Below are 22,661 nucleotides of genomic sequence, written 5' to 3' on the forward strand. Positions count from 1 at the left end.
GGGAAGTGTCAGGGGAGGACCGAGAACCTTTTACCCGGGGGCAAACAAAACCAGATAAAACTTTTTATAGTAAGAATTTTACAATGCAGCTTTATAATGCCCAGCATGTGTCACTATCTGCAGGTCCTACTTTGACCAATGTCTGGTAAAGTATTTCCATTCAAGGCCCCCCATCACAACTATATTAGACTAGCCCAGAGGGCAAATACCCAGTCGGTCTCTTACTGGACTGCTGTACTAATAGCCCCATTCCTAGCTGTATGCATGAGGTGTGCTAAGCACTATACATTTAATCTTTCTTGTTGCTTTTTTCTGTTTCTATTTATTAAGCCAAAGCACTTATTTAATTGTATAAAGATTCTAATCAGTGAATGATGTCCCATCTATAGTTTTCAAAAAATGTTTTGTATAATTAGAAGATAAAATATCAAACTATTTAACCAGCATGTAAGGAACCCTTTAATGGTTTGCAGTGGTTATAAGTTGTATGTATGTAGGAGAGAAGCATCAACAGATTCAAAGTGCTTAAAGGATTCTTAATGTAATGTGTCTATTGTGAAGATGAAAACAGTTAATGAGAAATTGAGCAGGTGATTGCCTGATATAAATGCAGAAGGTGTCCGAGAATGAAATTACCACTCATCAGTGGATTCTTTTCTAGCCTTGATTATTTTTATCCCTGTTGAATTCTCTTCTCTCAAGGTGTTTCTTAAAAAACTTGAAGATTACCGGACTCTTCATCATTGTAGTTGCCTGCTCGGTGAGTATCTCATTTGCAAACATTACCTATGGCCTGAAGCACCTTTCTTCTGTTTGAAACTGTCGCCTTGAAATCACAGCTGATATTTAATTTGCCTTACTCTCTCTTGGTATGACTCCGGACTAGTATTTTGTTGTTAAGGCTTCCACGGATGGCTGTGAAAACCATCATTTAACATCTGCTATGGTTTACAATTTAATTATAGAAAATTTATGGATTACATTTTTGTTTTAGTGATTCAATAGAAGTATATAGTATGCCCTAACATAACAAGACAATGTAGGAGTTTAAAAATCATAATAAAAGAGGTACCTTTTTATAAATGTTGGCTCTTGTACCACATTAACGGTCATTACAGAGAAAAGTTTGGTGATTAATGTCCAAAAGAAAGCTCCTAAAGCGGTATGAAAACCAAAAATATATTAGATTACCAATCATTGGCTGCATCTCTTTTCTTTTCTGTTTTTTTTTTTTTTTTTCTTCCCCCTCTGTTTTGACCTGGTGATCTGGCCAGTAACACACCACCTGCATTAGACCCCTTTTAAGCTGGGGCGCTTTTCAGGCGTTTTTGCGCTAAAAATAGTGCCTGTAAAGCACCTCTAAAGCCACCCCAGTGTAAAAGCCCATTCGGTGGTGCGCTTGCAGGACAGGAAAAGTCCTGCAAGCAGCATGTTGGTGGCGTTGCGCTAGTGGTGTATACACTGCTCCTAAACCGTCCCTGACATTGAAATCAATAGGCAGCGCTTCAGCAGCAGTGCTTTGCAGGCACTTTTAACCCTTTATTTGGCCACTAGCGGGGGTTTAAAGTACCCCACTAGCAGCTGAAAAGTCCCGCTTTAACAGCGGTAAATCACTGCTAAAACTAGCGGCGCTTTACCACTAACGCACGCGCCCGCCCCAGTGTGAAAGTAGCTTTAGTAAGACACAACTCTGAGGAAATGAGCACAGGAGTCACACTACTAGAAGCGTTGCCAGTCTGGGGGGGAAAGGTGGGGGTAGTGTTAAATAAATAAGCAGATTAATAAATCTAATACATACTAATAAAATGAAGCCTAACTACAGCTCACACTTTTTAAGCAGTTACGGCAGTTATTTTTCTTTTTGGGATAAAGGTTTTAACCACTTCAGCCCCAGAAGATTTTCCCCCTTAATGACCAGGCCATTTTTTGTGATACGGCACTGCGTCGCTTTAACTGACAATTGTGTGGTCATGCAACATTGTACCCAAACATAACGTATGTCCCTTTTTTTCCCCACAAATAGAGCTTTCTTTTGGTGGTATTTAATTACCTGCTACACAAAAGCGACAATTTTGAAAAAAAAACACTATTTTGTACTTTTTGCTATAATGAATATCCCCCCCAAAAATTAAAAACAAACTTCTTCATCAGTTTAGGCTGATATATATTATTCAACATATTTTTGGTAAAAAAAAAAAAAAAAAAAAAAACCACAGTAAGCTTATATTGATTGGTTTGTGCAAAAGTTATAGCATCTATAAAATGGGGAATAGATTTATGGCATTTTTTTTTTTCTTTTACTAGTAAAGGCAGCGATCTGCGATTTTTAAATTTTTTTTTTATATTTTATTGGGACTGTGACATTGCAGTGGACAAATCGGACACTTTTTTGGGACCATTGACATTAATACAGCAATCGGTGCTATAAATAGCTACTGATTACTGTATAAATGTCACTGGCAGGGAAGGGGTTAACACTAGGGGGCGATCAAGGGGTTAACTGCTCCCTCACTGTGTGTTCTAACTGTGGGGGGAATGTGGCTGACTAGAGGAGAAAGATCGTTGATCCTACTTAGTAGGAACACACGATCTGTCTCCTCTCCCCTGACAGAACCGGGATTTGTGTGTTTAAACACACAGATCCTGGTTCTCGCTCAGTCACGAGCGATCGCGGGTGCCCGGCAGTCATTGCGCCCGCCCGGCACGTGCATCGGCTTCGGGGACAAGCTGCAGGCACGCACGCGGGAGCTTCCAGCGGCACCTGCGAGCCCGCTACAGCATCTTAAAGAGCCGATGTACAGCTATGACGGCTCGCACAGGGGAGCAGCTGGTTTGGAATTGGTTAAATGAATAAATAAAAGCTGATTATTTTTAATCACCACTGCCAGTGTTAAGTGGTTTGCCTCATCTATGTAAAGTGATGCATTTTCCTGAAGAGCTTATGCTTTTGAAAAAGACTTGCTGGCTGGATCACCAGATGAAAATGGAAGGAAGAAAAAAAAAAAAGAAAAACTAATGCAGCCATCACATCTTAGAATTTGTAGGTTTCAATATAATATTTGCTTTTCGGTTTTACCACTACTTGTACATGATTTTGTTGAAGTGGTTGTACCGGAGTGATGTCGGCAGCTACAGTCATCACCCCGGTACCGTTTTTTTAGAGTGACAACCGATGCGGCTAAGCAGCTCGGCTGTTATTACAAGGAGAGGGAGGGGATGTGCCACGCCGCCCATGTCTCCCATCCCACCGGGAGACCCAAGCCACTATCTAGCCCATCCGCTGGTCGGAGTCCTAAACAAAGCTGGATTTGGCTTTGATCGGGTCTCTGATGTAGAAACCCAGAAGCGACCATTTCTGGTTTACTCGGCAGCCAACGGCGCCAATTTAAAGAAAATAACCGTATTCAAAAACTCCAATCTTGGCGTTATGAATACTGTTAAGTGCAGAGGAGGGCTTTGGAGTCTTTTAGATCCCAGATCCCTCCATAAAGAGTACCTGTCACTGCCTTGTGACCGCAATAGAAGTGATCAGAATTTTTTTTTTTTTAAAGGGACAGTGTAAAAAAGAATAAGCACCCCATCCCTCCAAGCTCAGGCGCCAAAGAAAACTTGTATGTAAGGCGTGCCCGCAAATGTAAACGGTGTTCAAACTGCCTACAGTATATTAGAGCGATAGTTGGAGTGAGAACAAGAATTCTAGAGTTAGAGGAGGGCTTGCACTAAACGGGTAACCGTTAAAAATTTCGAAAGCGTTGCCTATAGAGATTTTTAGGTGCTGTAGTTCGTCACCATTCTGAGAGGGTGCGCAATTTTAAAGCATGAAATGTTAGGTGTCTATTTACTCAGCGTAACATCATCTTTCACATTATACACAAAAATTGGGCTAACTTTACTGTTTAGTTTTTTTTTATTTCATTGAAGTGTATATTTTCCAAAAAAGTCTGCCTTTGAAAGACAGCTGCTCGAATACAGTGTGACGTAAAATATTGCAACGGCCCCCATTTGATTCTTTAGGGTCTCTGCTAAATACATATATGTATGTATGTGTATATATATATATATATATATATGTGTGTGTATGTGTGTGTATATGTATATGTATATATATATATATATATATATATATATATATATATATATATATATATATATATATATATATATATATAATGTGTGTGTATATATGTATGTTTGGGGGTTTGAAGTAATTTTCTAGCAAAAAATACTGATTTTAACTTGTAAACAATAAATGTGGTTAATACTGCTTTAGATTAGGGTGCTAAGTGACAGTACTTGAGGAACTGTTGAGTGTAGGTACATCCATAATTCCTTCTGGGGTACAGTGGCTTTATCATTGCATCAGGTCATAGAGCCTGTCCATTCTGCTATGTGAAAGTGGCTTAATTTAAAGGGGATGTGTTAGGACAGAAATGGTATATCTGCTATTATTATTTTTAGGATGCCTAAGCTATGATTCTTTGGACTACTTGATTTATTCACTTTGAACAAAATCACAACCTGTGAAATGATAAAACACCTGATATGCTTGTCCTAGCCTGAGACCATAAAGTGGAAAAATGATATGAATAATGACCATGGAAATTGCACTTAAAAATAAGTAGCAAGGGCAGCTCCCATGTTTCAACTCTGAAAGATTTATTTTAAAGGAAATCTTTTCTTCTAGTGAACCTTTAACAGCTGCCATTCTAAGCATGCTTCTAATATATTAACTTGCCTGAAACAAAGCTTCAAGGAAATCTTTCTTTATCCTGCCCTGTGCCACACAGCACCATAAAACCTATTTGTTAATTTAACTACTGATCAAACACCACATGTTTCAAGGAAGACCTGACAACGGGTGGTAATAAAAATAATATATGTAAAAGCCCACATTTATACAATGTAGAATCAACACACCACATACATAAGACCAATATAGGTATACTCTCTCTATACAAGTTTTCTGCAATAATACAGTGTTTGATCAAAGGTGATATTCTATACACCTCCGTGATGGTCAAACTGCCGACAAATGTGAACATCACCCAAAAGTAATAATGGATGACTTGCCAGATGGATGCACCTCATGAAAACGGTGTAATGTGTTTAAAAAGGTGATAAAACATGATTTGAAATGCCAAAGCCTTCTTTTGGAATTTGCTTTATCAATATGCAACCCCACAGATTGCACAATGTTCCTGTATACAGACTGACCAGCAAGCACTGTTAACACTCATATAAGCACTAAAATTAGGGAAAATGAGAACTGTTATGGGGGGTAAGTAATGTTATACCTACTTGTCATCCGGGCTATTTCTGACACTTCACTCTTACATGTAAAAGTCGACTATTTTTTTTGCTAGAACCCCCCCCCCCCCCAAACCTTATAAATATTTTTTAGAAAACACCCGATAGAATAAAATGGTGGCCATTGTCCAGCACAGGCAAATTTAGGCAGGCTTATGCTGCAAGCTAGGCCTGTCTGTTTTGATCAGGGGGCTGGGAGTAGTCAGAGTAGCAGTGGGTGTGACCACCTGCACTTCAATTCTGAGGCGCCTCCCCTGCTTCTGAGGAGAATGTTCTAGAAGAGGGGCTGGACCTGGAACTGGAGTGGCAGACAGCTTGTGTGTGAGCCCTGACCAATCCCAAATCGGTATTGGCAGGGGGCGGGCCTCATAAGCTGAGGTGATATGCCATTGGGGGGAGAAGTCGGCTGAGTGAAGTGAGGAATGGCATATTAGGCAGCAGGAGGCCATCCCCATCTGGGGGGGGAGGTGCGCCATTTGCAGGGGGCGGCCCGGGGAGAACTGTGAGGGAACATTGCCTCTACATGGTCATTGGCAATGTCTCTGACACCACACGGTTGGATGGCAGGGAACTCCTGGAGCAGAAGGGCAAGTGAAGCTGTCGGTATGCATGGTCCAGTCAAAGTTCCTCATCAAGGACTCAGGACTGTTGAAAGGTCGGTGAGTGCTACCACAATGGAGGGCTAGAGGTGCCAAGGAGTCTGTAAGGGAACTCTGCTATCACACGGTTGTTAGCAGAGTCTTCATCAAACACACGGTGGATGATGAGTCCTGAATCAGAAAAGAGACTGTGTGGGGATCTGTGTCAAGTCGATGTAGCCTGTGGGCTCATGCATTACAAGTTGACCTTGCTGGGAACAGTAGTCCATTTTCCTAGAAGACATGCTTTTAAACCCACTAGGCCTCCGGGGAGAGGTTCTGCAGGCCTCGACTTTAGTGGCAGCAAGCAACCAGAGCTAGTATAGAGGTTTATTCAGAGTGGGCCCATACTACCTAATAGAAGAGGAGGTGTCATACTTCAGTTAGTAACTACAAGTTTTGTGCAGGAGGAACCAAGTCTGTGCAGGAGGAAACAAGTTTTTGGCAGGAGGTGAAAGATCTAAGAACATTGCTTTTACACGGTCATTAGTGATGCCTCTGGTAAGAGAACTCTTATGCTGTGTACACACGAGCAGACTTTTCTACAGCAAAGGTCCGATGGAACGAATCCGCAGGACGATTTGATCATGTATGGGCTTCATCGGACCTTTTGCTGTTGAAAAATCAGACGGACTTTAGAAATAGAACATGTTTCAAATCTTTCCGATGGACTCTAGTCCGGTCGAAAAATCCGTTCGTCTCTATGCTAGCCTGATGGACAAAAAGGGATGCAAGGGCAGCTATTGGTTACTGGCTACAAACTTCCTTATTCTAGTCCGGTTGTACATCATCACGTTTGAATCATTTCGACTTTGGTGTGATTGTGTGTAGGCAAGTCCGTTGCGTCGGTACTCCGTCTAAAGTCCATCAAAAAGTCCTTCGGAGTTCAGTCTGTCGAAAGTCCGCTTGTGTGTACACTGCATTAGATGGAATAGTTTGCTGAGCTTGAGCAGAGGAGGAGCAACAGTCTGCATGGAGGTGCAGGAGGAGATTCATACTTAATTCAATATGCACATTACATCTTCTGGCTCTAACTTGATCAGGATGTAATAAAATCCTAAAAATATGATGGCAATAACTTATTCTATGGGCATCCCATATTCCTAATCTATTCAATTTGTACCCTCAAATAAAACAACAAAAACAAAACTCGCAAAAGACTGTTGTCTCAAAGTCTGGCAGTGGGGTGATTTGGCAGATTGTTTGTCATTAGCTGCAACACCATGGCAGTGTTGCCGACCGTCAGTATTTTTACTGGCAGCCAGTAAAAAACAGGCAATTTTCTCCTGCCAGTAAAAGGAAAAAGTTGCCAGTAAAAAATTGGACTGTTATGTTCGTCTTGGACCAGAGCTGGCCGAGACCATCCAAGTGCCTGCTACAGTGTGTTCGGCCAGCTCTGGTGGAAGCGGTGCCTGAGCGTGTTGTGTGATGTCATGGTGCAAGGGAGCCAAGCAGTAAATGGCCAGAGCCTCGTGTGTGGGTCTGCAGGACAGGAGCAGGGCAGGTCGGGAGCGGGACTGTCAGTGCTGTTTAGACCGGAGTGGACTGAAGGGACCAAGAGTCAACTTCGTGTGTGTGTGCCTTCCTATTCTAATTTCTTGCCCTCCTGAGTCCTGTCCCTGAGCTACTTACTTACTATATTGAAAATAAAATAAGAAATATGTTTTTTGGCCTAATATCTACCTTAATTCACATTGCTAATTGCATATTGTACTTGTTTGAATACTAACATTTGCACTTAAAACTGTAATTTTGTAACTTTTGGAAATGCCAGTAAAAACTTTGTTGTGCCAGTGGGTGTCTTGTCAGTAGATTTCAATCTGGTAGGTTGGCAACACTGCACCATGGCTACATAAAGTTAGCCCAATTTTTTTGTATACTATGAAAGATGATGTTACGCCAAGTAAATAGATACCTAACATGTCATGCTTTAAAATTGCGTCTGCCCATGGTATGGCATCAAACTACGGTGCTTAAAATTCTCCATAGGTGATGCATTAAACGTCTTTTTTATAGGTTACTAGTTTAGCATTGCACAGGAAGTCTGGTGCTAGAATTATTGCGCTCGCGCTGATGTTCGCGAAAATACCTCACATGTGGTTTGATCGCTGTTTACATATGCGTGTGGGCGTAATGTATGCGTTCGCATTTGCGTGTAAGCACGGTGGGATGGGAGCATTTAAACAAATATGTATTTTATACGAAAATAATTTTTTCCTTTTTTTTTTTTTTTTTTTTCATTTTTGTACTAACTTTATTGCTATTACAAGGGATGAACAACATCCCTTGTGATAGCATGGGCTGTGACAGGTCCCCTTTATGGAGAGATTTGGGGTCTTAGACCCCAAATCTTTCCTCTGGCCTCCCATGTAGCTGATCAGACACAGATTGGTCTGATCGGCTACTTACCTGGCAGTTGGTGGCCAGGTAAACAAAGGGACAGAACTGGAAGTGAAAGACTACTCATCCGTTTCCATGGTTACAGAGAGAAAGGAACATGATTTCCCCCCTTTGTACAGGGCAGCCATCACCGCCGGCCACATCACTCCCGGCCTCCGCGATGGGCCCGGAGACCCCAGGAGAGGTGGCGGCGGGGGAATGATGAGACCCTCTTCAGTCACCCAGAGAAGTGATCGAGTGCCTAATTAGCCACTCAGATCACTTCTACCTTGTACAGAATCGCTGGCTGAAAAGTTTGTTACTGGGATGATGCCTGTAGGTGCAGGCATCATCACGGTATAACCACTGAAACTGGAGGACGTCCATGTACGCCCTGCCGGCAGGAAGTGGTTGACATGCCTAATTAAGCATAAAATACATCTAAAAACCACTGGCAAAAGTAGCTAAAGCAGTGTGCGACATCAGTATCTCCAAGGCTCTGTCCAAAGTCCACTTATGCATTTTGTCCTGTGGGACCCCTGATGAGGTCTTCCATTAACCACTTCAGCCCAGGAAGAATTTACCTCCTTTCTGACCAGAGCACTTTGTGCGATTCGGCACTGCATCGCTTTAACTGACTATTACGCGGTCGTGTGATGTGGCTCCCAAACAAAATTGACATCCTTTTTTTTCCCACAAATAGAGCTTTCTTTTGGTGGTATTTGATCACCTCTGCGGTTTTTATTTTTTGCGCTATAAACAAAAAAGTAGCAACAATTTTGAAAAAAACGCATTATTTTTTACTTTTTGCTATAATAAATATGCCCAAAAAATAACTAAAAAAATTTTTTTTCATCAGTTTAGGCCGATACGTATTCTTCTACATATTTGGTAAAAAAAATCGCAATAAGCGATTATTGATTGTTTTGCGCAAAAGTTATAGCGTTTACAAAATAGGGGATAGTTTTGGCTATGGCAATTTTATTAATTTTTTTTGTTACTAGTAATGGCGTCGATCAGCGATTTTTATTATGACTGTGACATTATGGCGGACACATCGAACATTTTTGACACATTTTTGGGACCATTGTCATTTATACAGCAATCGGTGCCATAAAAATGCACTAATTCCTGTGTAAATGACACTGGCAGTGAAGGGGTTAACCACTAGGGGGTGGGGAGGGGTTAAGTCAGTACTAGGGAGTGTTTTCTAACTGTAGGGGGGATGGGCTAGCTGTGACATGTCACTGATCTCTGCTCCCGATGACAGGGAGCAGAGATCAGTGACACTGTCACTAGGCAGAACGGGGAGATGCTTGTTTACATCAGCATCTCCCCGTTCGTCCTGTCGGTGAGGCAATCACGGGTATCCCCGCGGGATATGGTATGACAAGATGCTGAAACATTGTTTAGAGCAGCATGGAGTTGTTGCAGTGCTGTGGATTCATTTAATATAGGCTGTATATAGTTGGTGCACTGGAGCACCCATCAAATATGAGTGTGATCTATGCATTTTAAAAAAACTTATGGTTTTAAAGATATAAGCACTAATTCGGAGCTCCTCCTTTTCATATATACACCGAGCAACGGCTGATAGACACTGATAGGACGAGAAGGAGGAAGATATGTGCTATTAGTTTAGGGAGACTAAAAAGCTGTTTTTGACCAAACTTAAATGTATGGTCACATTACCTTAGGTGAGCACACACCTAATGGGGGAGCACTGAGGTGAAACATTAGCACATTTGAGGTTGTGGGAAGATAAAATAAGTTTTTAGCCATTGTCCGTGCACTGAAGCACTTGTTCCTTTTTAATGGATTTGGACTGTCTATACAGGAACACTTATTAGCTTGGAAATTATTTTATGGCACATATATTAGCACTATACTTGTTCACTTGGGCAAATTTGTTATAAACATGCACCTCAAGAGAGTTGTTGCACGTTCTATACGTTCACTCTACAGTTGTGCTCATAAGTTTACATACTAGTGCAGAATTTATTATTTCTTGGCCATTTTTCAGAGAATATGAATAACACAAACTTTTCTTTCACTCATGGTTAGTGTTTGGCTAAAGCCATTTATTATCAATCAACTGTGTTTACTCTTTTTAAATCATAATCGCAGCAGAAACTAGCCAAATGACCCTGATCAAAAGTTTACATACCCCAGTTCTTAATACCAGATATTGCCCCCTTTAACATCAATTACAGCTTGAAATCTTTTGTGGCATTTGTGGATAAGGGTCTTTATCTTCTCAGATGGTAAAGCTGCCCATTCCTCTTGGCAAAAAAGCCTCCAGTTCCTGTAAATTTTTGGGCTGTCTTGCATGGACTGCACGTTTGAGATCTCCCCAGAGTGGCTCAAAGACATTGAGGTCAGGAGACTGAGATGGCCACTCCAGAACCTTCACTTTATTCTGATGTAGCCAATGACAGGTTGACTTGGCCTTGTGTTTTGGATCATTGTCATGTTGGAATGTCCAAGTACGTTCCATGCGCAGCTTCCTGGCTGATGAATGCAAATGTTCCTCCAGTATTTTTTGATAACATACTGCATTCATCTTGCCATCAATTTTGACCAAATTTCCTGTGCCTTTGTAGCTCACACATCCCTCAAAACATCAGTGATCCACCTCCGTGTTTCACAGTAGGAATGTCCTACATAGGCCTTGTTGACTCCTCTCCAAATGTGGCGTTTATGTATGTGGCCAAAAAGCTCAATTTTGGTCCCATCACTCCAAATGACTTTGTGTCAGAATGTTTAAGGCTTGTCTCTGCTGTTTGGCGTATTATAAGCGGGATACTTTGTGGCATTTGTGTAGTAATGACTTTCTTCTGGAGACTCAACCATACAGCCCATCTTTCTTCAAGTGCCTCCTTATTGTGTGTCTTGAAACAGCCACGCCACATGTTTTCAGAGAGTTCCGTATTTCACCTGAAGTTATTTGTGGGTTTTCTTTGCATCCCGAACAATTTTCCTGGCAGTTGTGGCTGAAATTTTAGTTGGTCTTCCTGACCGTGGTTTGGTTTCAACAGAACCCCTCTTTTTCCAATTCTTGATTAGAGTTTGAACACTGCTGATTCTCAGTTCCTTGGATATCTTTTTATATCCCTTTCCTGTTTTATACAATTCATCTACCTTTTACCACAGATCCTTTGACAATTCTTTTTCTTTCCCCATGATTCAGAATCCAGAAACGTCAGTGCAGTACTGGATGAAAGATGCAAGGGTCTGTCAGGAGTCCAGAAACTCATTGACCGTTTATATACACACACACACACACACACACACACACACACACACACACACACACTACAAGCAAACAGATCACAGGTGAGGATGGTTACCTTTTTTAATAGCCATTTAATCCCCTTTGTGTCAACTTGTGTGCATGTTATCAGGCCAAAATCACCAGGGTATGTAAACTTTTGATCAGGGTAATTTTAATAGTTTCTGTTGTGATTATGATTTAAACAGTAAACACAGTTGATAATGGCTTCAGCCAAACACAAACCATGAGTGAAAAATGTTTGTGTTCATATTCTCTGAAAAATACCCAAGAAATCATAAATTCTGCTAGGGTATGTAAACTTATGCGCACAACTGTATTTATGTTGGTGTTTACAGATATTTTGCAAAAGGTTGACTATGCTTTTTAGAATTGTTAAATATTGAGATTTATATGAGAACACTGCTTTCTGCATGTATGCATTAAAAAGCACTAAGTCACTTTGGAAACTCAAATATTACCTCAGCATTACATAACCTGAGCTGGTGGAAGGACCCAGTAAGCTCCACCCACTACAGGCTGCCATGACCAGTTGCTCTTCAAGCGAACAGATCACAGGTGAGGATGGTTACCTTTTAATAGCCATTCAAACCCCTTTGTGTCAACTTGTGTGCATGTTATCAGGCCAAAATCACCAGGGTATATAAACTTTTGATCAGGTTCATTTGGGTAGTTTCTGTTGTCATTATCATTTAAAAAGAGTAAACAGTTGATAGTGTTTGGCTGAAGCCATTTATTAACCATGAGTGAAAAATGTTTATCATTCATATTCTCTAAAAAATGGCCAAGAAATCATAAATTATGCCATGGTATATAAACTTGTGAGCACAACTGTATGTCTGATAGACTAACAAAAACGAAAATTCTACCGTAGTATATATTTTATAAATTGTAGATGCTATAACTTTTGCACAAACCAATCAATATACGCTTATTGGGATTTTTGACCAAAAATATATAGCAGAAAACATTGGTCTGCGTTTATGAAGAAGTTTGATTTTTTTTTTTTTTTTTTTTTTTTTTTTTTCTTATTGGATGTGTTTTATCCACTTCAGCCCCGGAAGGATTTGCCCTCTTAATGACCAGGCCATTTTTTGCGATACGGCACTGCGTCGCTTTAACTGACAATTGCGTGGTTGTGCAACATGGTAACCAAACAAAATTGATGTTCTTTTTTTTCCCCCACAAATAGAGCTTTCTTTTGGTGGTATTTGATCACCTCAGTTTTTATTTTTTGTGCTATAAACAAAAAAGTGCGACAATTTTGAAAATTTTTTTTTGGGTTTTTGCTATAATATCCCAAAATTAAAAAAAATATATTTTTTTTTTCAACAGTTTACGCTGACATATGTTCTTCTATATATTTTTGTTAAAAAAGATTGCAATAAGCGTATATTGATTGGTTTGCGCAAAAGTTTTATAGCGTCTGCAAAATAGGGCATAGATTTATGGCATATTTATTTATTTTTATTTTTATTATTATTATTCATGATTTATATAGCACCAACAGTTTACGCAGCACTTTACAATGTAGAGGGGGGACAGCACAATTACAGTACAGTTCAATACAGAAGGGACAGGAGGGCCCTGCTTGTAGAGCTTACATTCTAAAGGGAGGGGGTGGTGGTACAAAAGGTAATAGATGCAGGGAATAATTTATTAATTTTGTTTGTTTTACTACTAATGGCGGTGATCTGAGTTTTTATTTTTAATTTTTTTTCTTGGGACTGCGAAATTTGTGGCGGACAGATCGGAGACTTTTGACACATTTTTGGGACCATTGACATTTATACAGCGATCAGTGCTATAAAAATGCACTGATTACTGTGTAGCTGTCACTGGTAGGGAAGGGGTTAACACTAGGGGCGATCAAGAGGTTAAATGTGTTCCCTCAATGTGTTTCTTACTGTGTGGGGATGTGACTGACTAGAGGAGAAGCCAGATCATCGTTCATAGCTAGTAGGAACAGACGATCTGTCATTTCCTGACAGAACCAGGATTTATATGTTTACACACACAAATGCCCATTCTGTCTCTTGTGCCTGAGATTGCGCGTGGCCGGTTGTCATCGCAACCACCGGCCACGTGCATCGGCTCCCCCGCCGTGCAGCTGATGCTCGACTGCTCTAGCTGTTTAAAGGGTCAACATACAGCTACGGCGATTTGCGGGAGAGAGCCGACCTGCTGCAGTATGATGTTGGCTAGTGGTTAAAGCAGGAAAAAAGTGTTTTTTTTTTTTTTCTTTTTTTTCATAATTGTCTGTCTTTTATGTTTTATAGCACAACAAATAAAAAAACCAAGAGGTGATCAAATACCACCAATAAAAAGCTATATTTGTGGAAAAAATTATATAAATTTTATTGGGCTACAGTGTTGCATGCCTGCTCAATTGTCACTTAACTTAACGCACTGCCATATAGCAAAAAATGGCCTGGTCATGAAGGGGTGGTAAATTTTCCGGAGGTCAATTGGTTCAAGTGACTTTTGCCATTTTTAAAAACATCCTGCCTGCAAAGAAGTGGCTTAAACTTACAGGTCCTAATTCCCACTGGGAAGATCAATTCAATGGGACAGATGAGCAATAAATCCTCTTTGGTCTTCTTTGCTAGTTTTTAAAAAAGGGTCATAGTTACAATTGACATGTATTTTAAACATTGCAGCAGTGGCTTGTTTATTTATATTAGACTGTGTAGAGATCCCAGTAAGGGTTTCTGAAAATCCGAGAGGCTGATAAATTACAGGAAATCTCTTCTTGTGCAGTTTTCATCCTTCTATGCAATTGTATTTTTGTTATCCCTTCTATGTGATTGTGGACGTTTTTTACAGTTACAGTTGCAATAAAAATATTTTCTGTGCATAAATAATTTGCTAATTGCATGTTTCTGATACTTGCTGCAGATTTTATTTAGCACGTATCCTGATAAGGGCAGACCGTGGCAGATGTTGGCCCTGTCATCTTTGGAAAGCTACGGTATCCTTTAGTCATCTGTTATGAGCTCTCATCACAGGGTGTAATGTGGTTTAATTTAAGGTGATATATAATAGTTCTTCCACTGTTCAAAGTGTGACATTCACAGAGATTCATTTTCTCCCTGTCTGAGATCCCCATTCTGCAGAATTAATTTCAAAGAAAATGACTTGCTTCATAAAAGCTGCTTCTCTCAGATTGCCTCCAAATGATATTGCTCTCACCAAAATCTATGAAAAGGTGTGCTTCTGTGTAAGTTTTTTTTCTTTTTCCCTTGTTATATACAAAAAAGATATTGATTTATGAATCCATAGAGGATGCTGCTTAGTATTTTGAAACCGTTCTCGGATATTATAATCTGATGTTAAAATGTAGCTAAATTTTATACGTGGTGTCTTTGCATACAGTATGTAGTTGAACAACACCAGAGATCTGTAAAGTAAAGATTGTATGAGTGATTTTACAAAAAACTGAAAAAATTATTGGTATACACCCTTCTGCTTTTTCATATAGAGAAGCTGCTGCCAGCAGTTGTCTTATGCATTAAATAGTTCCAACATAAAGCACATCAATTTAGGCAAAAAGCCAATTAACCATTTTTGAGTTGCAGCTGGAATCCACAAAAACATATTGTAGAAAAAAATGCAAACAAGATTGTAGAGAATGCAAATAATAACCAAAAAATACTAAAACCATTGTGCCAATAAACCTGGGTCTGAGCATTGCAGGGTCACGGTGATGATTACTAAAGCACTCTACTGACCAGTTGCAGTACATTCTAATAGTAAAAAAAGTTTTTTCTTTTCTGCATGCTCTTGATGTCTGAGCTGTCTGTGTTTGCTCTGTTCACTTGGCAGTGGACATAATTAATGATGGTCTGGCACACAGGGTTCATCGATGCTTCGGATAGGAATTCAGAATGAATTTGAACAGTAAGACATTTTTTGTTTTACCTAAAATTTACTGAATTGAAATCCTGATAATTTTTTGACAGATTTGAAGGTACTGTTACAATTTTGGTGAAAAATTAAAAAACATTAGAAAGTGGATTGGTCAGACCTTCTGATGACACCAAGGTAACATCATTATGCCTGCACGTCTATGAAATGCCAAAAGCAAAACTCCACTGCTCCAAGCTACTAAAATAGTCTCCTGGAAAGTCCACTGCTCTGATTGCATGTCGCAAGAGCTTGTCTAGCCCAATACATATAGCAAAATCAAAGAATGAGGCATGGAAATCCCACTGGAAAAGCTGGTCATACATGGATCGAAATCCTGATGAACTGGCAGGATTTCGGCTGAACTGGCTGTGGCCACTGTGGTTTTAACAGAAGTTGGTTGAATGAAAAAATTGACGTGTATGGCCAGCTTAGGTTTCTTGTGTATATGCTGCAGCTGGTTGTAGACAGTATATGCTCTCAGACCACACATCTCTAACACGTTTCGCTACTTCTATAATAGATAATCATGTGATTAAGCCCTAGGAGGAGTAAAACATGTCAGAGGGGTGTGGTCTGTGTCTACGATCATCTATATAAAATAAACTTACCAGTGGGATTTCCATGGAGTGCCGCCTTGTTGTTTTATTTTTTGCCTGCACTTCTGTATTATAAAAAAATGAGTAATCAAGACCACAAAAGGTTGAGTCCATTCAAACTCTAGGTATCTTCTCAGTCTTAAGAGCTCTAAGAGTCAAAATCGGGGATGTTTTCATGTTTAGGGAATTGTTCATAGTTTTGAGAGAGCCATTATTTCATCCTGTGATTTATCCCTTACTGCATTGCGGTTTGTTACACATCCATATTTTTATATAAAATGTTATATAATGCAGCCTGAACAGCCATGGACAATTGGGTCGTGGCTTTTGAGACTTATTTTTTTAAGGTTAAGGAGTTAACTGACCAGGTCTTAGTCTTAATCTGTCTTAATAAAATGTTTGGCAATCAAATGTTGTCCAAATTGATATATCCACCTATCAGTTAAGTTTACACTTGGTTAAAATGAATTTGTAGCAGTGGACACATACATATGAAGCATTGACTATTAATAACTGTTGCGTTGTCTTAATGAATTATTTGGCTAATCAAGAAGATTTTTTTAATAACACAAGAATCACAGAACTAGAATCATCTAATGGAAAGCTGGTGGTATGTCATTAAATATACAGAGGAACTTTTATAATAAAATTGCATACACACAAAAGGATAAGGGTTGCAAGAGATACGAACAAGGGTTTCAAAAACAGCAAATGAGTGAGAGGAACATTCTATCAAACATTGGTTGATGCATTTATGATGCCATTTATAGGTCCTAAGTTAAAGCGGAGTTCCACCCACATTTTTCACTCCTCACCATGGCACGAATGTGCCTTCTTAAAATGAATTGGCAATTTATTTTTTTTTCTGTTCACTTGCCTGATTTATGCCTATATCTAATTTCACTTCCTCAAGGGCAGTGTTTCTCAACTCCAGTCCGCAAGGCGTCCCAACAGGTCATGTTTTTAGGATTTCCCTCAGCTGAAACGGCTGTGGTATTTATTAAGGCAGTGAAACTGATCAAATCACCTGTGCAAAATAAAGGAAATCCTGAAAACATGACCTGTTGGTGCGCCATGAGGACTGGAGTTGAGAAACACTTGCTCCAGGGGGCTGTGGCCGCAGACGTCATTTCCGGTTTTGCATTGACTCCTGGGAGATCTTGGCCAGCTTGGCATTGCACAGCTCCATTAACATTTAACATTGGCGTCTATTGGAAAACCCTGGTCAGCTTGGTATGGCAGTGCCATACCAAGCTGACCAAAATTGCACTGCACATGCGTGAGATCAGCAGGTACATGCTGGTTAGCCAGCATGCGTGGAATCCAGGAAGGACACCATGGCTTCAAATGCCCATACTGGAGATGGCCGGCTGTGCAGAAACATCACAAAGTAAGAAAACAATGCTGCACAGATAGAAAACTGGGCATAGTTTACAGCATACCTTTGTTACATTGCACGAGACATGAGTATTCTAGGGGTATTTTTTATCTTAAAAGTCATATTTCGGCCGGAACTCTGCTTTAAAGTTCAGCAATTTTTTTTTAGAGCAGTGAATCATTATAACGTCTGTTTATAAAAACAAAAAAAAGTTAATGTTTATATCAAACTCAATTTTTATATCGTTTGGCAGAGGAGAAAAGGTAGAGCTTTATGTGCTGTTTTTCTTTTTTCTGTTTTCTCCCTTACCCTTTTTCAGGGCACTAGGGTCATTGGAACGGGAAGGTGCAGACCCCAAAAGCTTAAGGGCTGCACTTGCCTTACAGCACTAGTGGGCCAGCAACTAGGGCAGCAGGGTTAGAGGAGGCAGCATAAATTTTCTCAATTTACCAACTGTTTTGCTTATCTATGAACACTGGTGACTAAATTCAGCGGGGGCGCTGTAGAGAGGAGAGTGACCAGTGGATGTAGAGAAGCCAAAAGCTTTGATAGAGTTTAAGAAATGTGGAACCATTTTTACTTTTTCTTGTTTGATGCTCTATATGGTTGAAAAATAGTTTTGTATATAGAGCATGCAGCACAGCTTTCTCCAATAGTACATCCTAAAAGCACTTTTTACTAAAAGTAATCGCATAACAAGGGACAATGCTGGTACAAATAGATAATATTATAAAGGTACATTTGGGTTAGCATGTCTACATATGGGTCTGCTTGGAGCCTCCTAACTCTACCTCATGCTACTGAAAATAGAAAAACCGACGCGTCTGTCCCCAGTGGAAATCGCTACCTGTCTCTTTTCTCCCTGCCAGGAGAGGGAGTGAAGAGAGGGAATGTCAAGACAAAGGTTCTAACCTTTTGTCTTTGTCTAAGTAATCTTACCATACACTATAGAAAAAAAATGCTGGAGTTGGCATTTAGTTATCAATGCATTTTCTTATTCCAAATTTCTTGTATTTTACTGCAGCAACTTCTCACATTCCTTACATAGTAAGGTTGAATAAAGACACAAGTCCATCCAGTTCAACCTGAGTCAGCACCCACAATTGTCCCCATCCCCGCACATTGCATCCCATCAAGATGCCCATCCACTATTTTTTTTTTTTTTTTTAATATATATATTTAAGGTACCCATGTAGCGCCATCAATCTACACAGCGCTCCACACACACCCACACTGGTCCCCACCCCCAAGGGGTCTGCAATCCAAGGTCCCCAACTCACACCCATACACCAGGGCCAATTTTTGGACAGAAGCCAATAAACCTAACAGAATGTCTTTTGGGTGTGGGAGGAAACAAGAGTACCCGGAGGAAACCCATGCAGGCACAGGGAGAACATGCAAACTCCAGACAGACAGTGTCATGGTTGGGATTTGAACCAGCGACCCTATTGCTGTGAGGTGAGAGTGCTAACCACTGCACCACTGTTCTGCCTTCCTATTTGACTATCTTATTTCCCTTCCTTCCTATACTTAAGTGACAGCTTATTGTTAAGGGTTGCTGACTGCTAGCCTGTAATTATTTCACATAATAGAAAAGTAATTCCACTAGTGCGGCATCTTGAAAGCACAAGTATAGGTCAGTGTCTAGACCAGTTAGTGACTACCTATTGCCTTTTACAAATGATTCTTTATCTTCCGTAGTGGGCTCAAATAAATGTTGAAGGCACCCTTTCCTCTCTATAACCACCTAATAGATGAAGGCAATTTTAGAAGCACAATTTTTTACACATCTGAAATCTCCTCCTTTCCCATTTCCCTATTAAACTGGAATTATAATGTACTAGTATAAAGAACAGCGGTCGTTCTCTGTGCCTATAATTTGAAATTCTTTCCACTTTCATTACTCTGACAAAAGCTGCAGATATCCTGTCCAAACCATTCTTGCTAATTTGTTACTAAAATTGGAAGCAGAACTACATTTACCATGACACAACTACATTTATCACAATGAAACCATTAAACAAAAGCTGTTGTAACATCTCTTGTTTCGTGCCATAGAAAATTCACTTCCCACTAGACTAAATTGGCAGCTGGTAAAGTCAATGTATGTTTCTGTTATTCTATGCATAAAACAAAATTTAACAAAGCTCAAATAAAATTTAAACTTCCATAGGAAGTGTAGTTGCTATAAATCAATAAAAATATTAGTTGTTGGAATCCCCCCCCAAGCTAGAATTTGAGTTTGAGCAGGAGGGATTACTTTCCTAGGGTATGTTCATGATACAAATGGAGAATCCAATTGTATCACTGGATACAAAGGAGAATCCAACACCTGGGTTATTATGGCGTTCTGTCTGCATTTAGAGCACTCTTGGTGGTCAGAGATTCATTAAGTGTTCAAATATAAATAAGGTCACAGCCCAAGTTTTCATCTTTAAAAATGTAACTTAGTGTTCCTTTTATTACAGTAGGTTCTTTTTAAGTATGACAGAATCATTGTAAAAATAGGCATGTAGGAGTGGGCTAAGCTAGGCTCCTAGAACAGGGTCACTCATCTGGCAGAGGGGGGTACCTTTACTTGTGCCGAACATCTAATGCACATGAACAAATACATTGAACGCCATGCATGCATTTAATTATCTCTTCCTCTTGTATACCTGTGCACAGACTGAGAGCGCCAGTGGAAAAGTCGACATCATCTCTCTGCAAGAGGCTATCTCACTTGCCACATGAACACACCTAAAGGTGGTTGTAAAGGTTTGCTGTGTTTAATAAGAAAAAAATATATACTCTCCTCCTCCTGTGTAAGGGTTTTGCACAGAGTGGCCCCAATCCTCCTCCTTCTGGGGTCCCCCAGTGGTGCTCCTGGCTCCTCCCCACATCGAGTGCCCCCTCTGAGACCAGCTTTCCAAGGGGGCACTTGTGCATGCGGGCTCCCAACTCCTGCTGCTGCGTCCTTTAACACTCAGCCTGACTCGGCCCGACTCTCGTGTCACTGGATTTGGTTGACAGCAGCGCGAGCCAATGGCTCCTGCTGCTATCAATATGTCCAATGAGGACCAGAGACAGTAGCTGGAGCTTCTGGGCTCATTCTCATCGCTGGAAAGATCGGGGTCAAGTAAGAAAAAGGGGGGGCTCTGAGGGGCTGCTGCACTACAGAAGGTTTTTCACCTTAATGCATAGACTGCATTAAGATGAAAAACCACGAGGGTTTACAACCCCTTTAACAGTTTGCTTGCCAAATCTTGGCTACCCTTGGTAACCACTGTGTTGTCTTTGTACTGATGTCTTCATACCCCAATGTACTAGTGACCCAAGCTGATTACTTACATTACACCCCTTTAGTAATGTCAGAACAGGCAGAGGTAAAGTTTCAAAAGCTTTACTGGGAAAAATGCAGCATGATGAAATCACATGGTAACAGTTCAACCTAAAGTGCAGCATTTCCTAACATCCCTAATCCCGAGCTACCGGCTTGTGGCTGCCCCAGCATATCTGCTTAGGAAATCGTCCATACTTGGCAGAGTCCATGGTTTGTATCATCCTCAGAGCAGACTGCAAGTCCCAGCAATTCTCCTCCATGTGGAAGTCTCTAGGACACAGGTGTCCGGCAGAAATAGGGACTTCCAGAGAGGCAGAGAGCCCTGACTGGAGGCCACATCTTGCTGGCTGTCTTTCCTTCCCATGCAGCAGGCTGGGTGTTGTGGCACTACATGGCTCAGCAGCCCCTCAGCAGCTTTCCCATACAGACACCTCTCTCTCCTCCAGGTGGTTGCTTGGCTGAACAGATTACATCTTCAGCTGACAGCCTTTCCTTTTTCCCACATGGCTGGAACTAACTCAGGCCAAGCCTCCTTCCTGAATTCATGAGCACAGGGAGGGGAGCAGAGCCCAGCAGAAAGCCCGCCAAGACAGACCCGGGAAAGAAGTTAATGATTTCCCTCCCAGCTGGGGCAGCATTACCCACTACCTGCCTACAGGCGTGTTCCCAAAAGGCTTTAAATGTTGATGACATCGCTAAGATGAAAATAAACAGACTACAGGACTGAAAAATATGATCCAAGTGCTAAATACACAAACAAGACCCATCCTAGGAGACTGTGGAAAAGGAAAGTTTACAGAGATTTATAGTCTATTTTTTTGCTACGCAAAACCAAATGTAGATTACTACATGATTTACTCGATCCAATCAGCCAGCACAACAAATTCAATCATAAATGGTTTCTAACGTTTAAATTAATAGAAGGCTGTTGCTTCATGCATTTGCAAAAGTAAAGCTACCCTGATGCACCATGGCTGCATTTTAGCATGCAGGCTATTGTGAACCTAACCAAGGCTAGGTTCACACACCTGCATGGCTAAATGCATTAACATGCAGGCTAGTGCAGTGTTGGATCCAGCAGGGAGTTGTGTGATGCACGTTCCACCATGCATTGCACTGTTTTTTGTTTTTTTGTTTTTACTTTTATTTGAATTGTCAGATGTGACACTTCATGTCACTGCCTAAAAGCACAGTGTGTTATGCTGCTGTGTGGTGATATGTGATGCCATTTGGTTCAGTATGGAAAAATGCAGGTAGTCGCACACGCATCACATTTTACTCCGTTAAAGCTGGACAAAGCAAGCTGCAGGCCTTCCTAGCAATGCTGATTTCTAAATTGCATGCCATGGGGTATAGTCTGCAGTGTCCCATGAAGTGCGATTTGTATAACACAACAGAGAACACTCTGTGCTTTAAAGCATTAATTCACCTTTGGGAACATGTTTTAGGAACCCCATTTTCAGGGTGGAACATGTAACCTGTTCCTAATTCTACAGCCGCTGCCTGCTCTGCTCCCACCCGAAAGGGAGAGGATCTTCAACACCCACCCACTTGCTGTCACGATTTTAAAAAAAGACGTGGCTGTGTGGGGCCCCGCCTGTCCGACCGCATAATTTATTCAGAGTTCTGAGAATGGCAAAACTACAAATACTGACAGCCTTTTGCAGCTAACGGCTTGCTGTTTCAATGAACTACTACAGCACTGTTGAGTGCTCTGATAGTTAATTTTCTCTTCCTGTCAATGTGTATCTGCCTGCTTGCATGCAGTGCCTGCAGACAGACTGACAAGTCTGCTGGAGTCCTGCATGCCGATTGTGGGTGCAATGCTTTAGACTCAAAA

General features: G+C 40.7%; 1 protein-coding gene across 2 annotated transcripts in view; it reads left to right on the forward strand.

The window, feature by feature from the left end:
* The window catches only part of OCA2 (OCA2 melanosomal transmembrane protein), a 698,229-nt gene that overhangs the window by 317,182 nt on the left and 358,386 nt on the right, over positions 1-22,661 (forward strand). For both annotated transcript variants that reach the window (XM_073614631.1, XM_073614632.1), the window contains 2 exons: positions 703-760; positions 14,515-14,587. In XM_073614631.1, coding sequence (XP_073470732.1) covers positions 703-760; positions 14,515-14,587 — 131 coding nt within the window. The remainder of the gene's footprint in view (positions 1-702; positions 761-14,514; positions 14,588-22,661) is intronic.

This window comes from Aquarana catesbeiana, linkage group LG02, assembly GCF_042186555.1.
Source record: "Aquarana catesbeiana isolate 2022-GZ linkage group LG02, ASM4218655v1, whole genome shotgun sequence".
NCBI classification, from domain to species: Eukaryota; Metazoa; Chordata; class Amphibia; order Anura; family Ranidae; genus Aquarana; species Aquarana catesbeiana.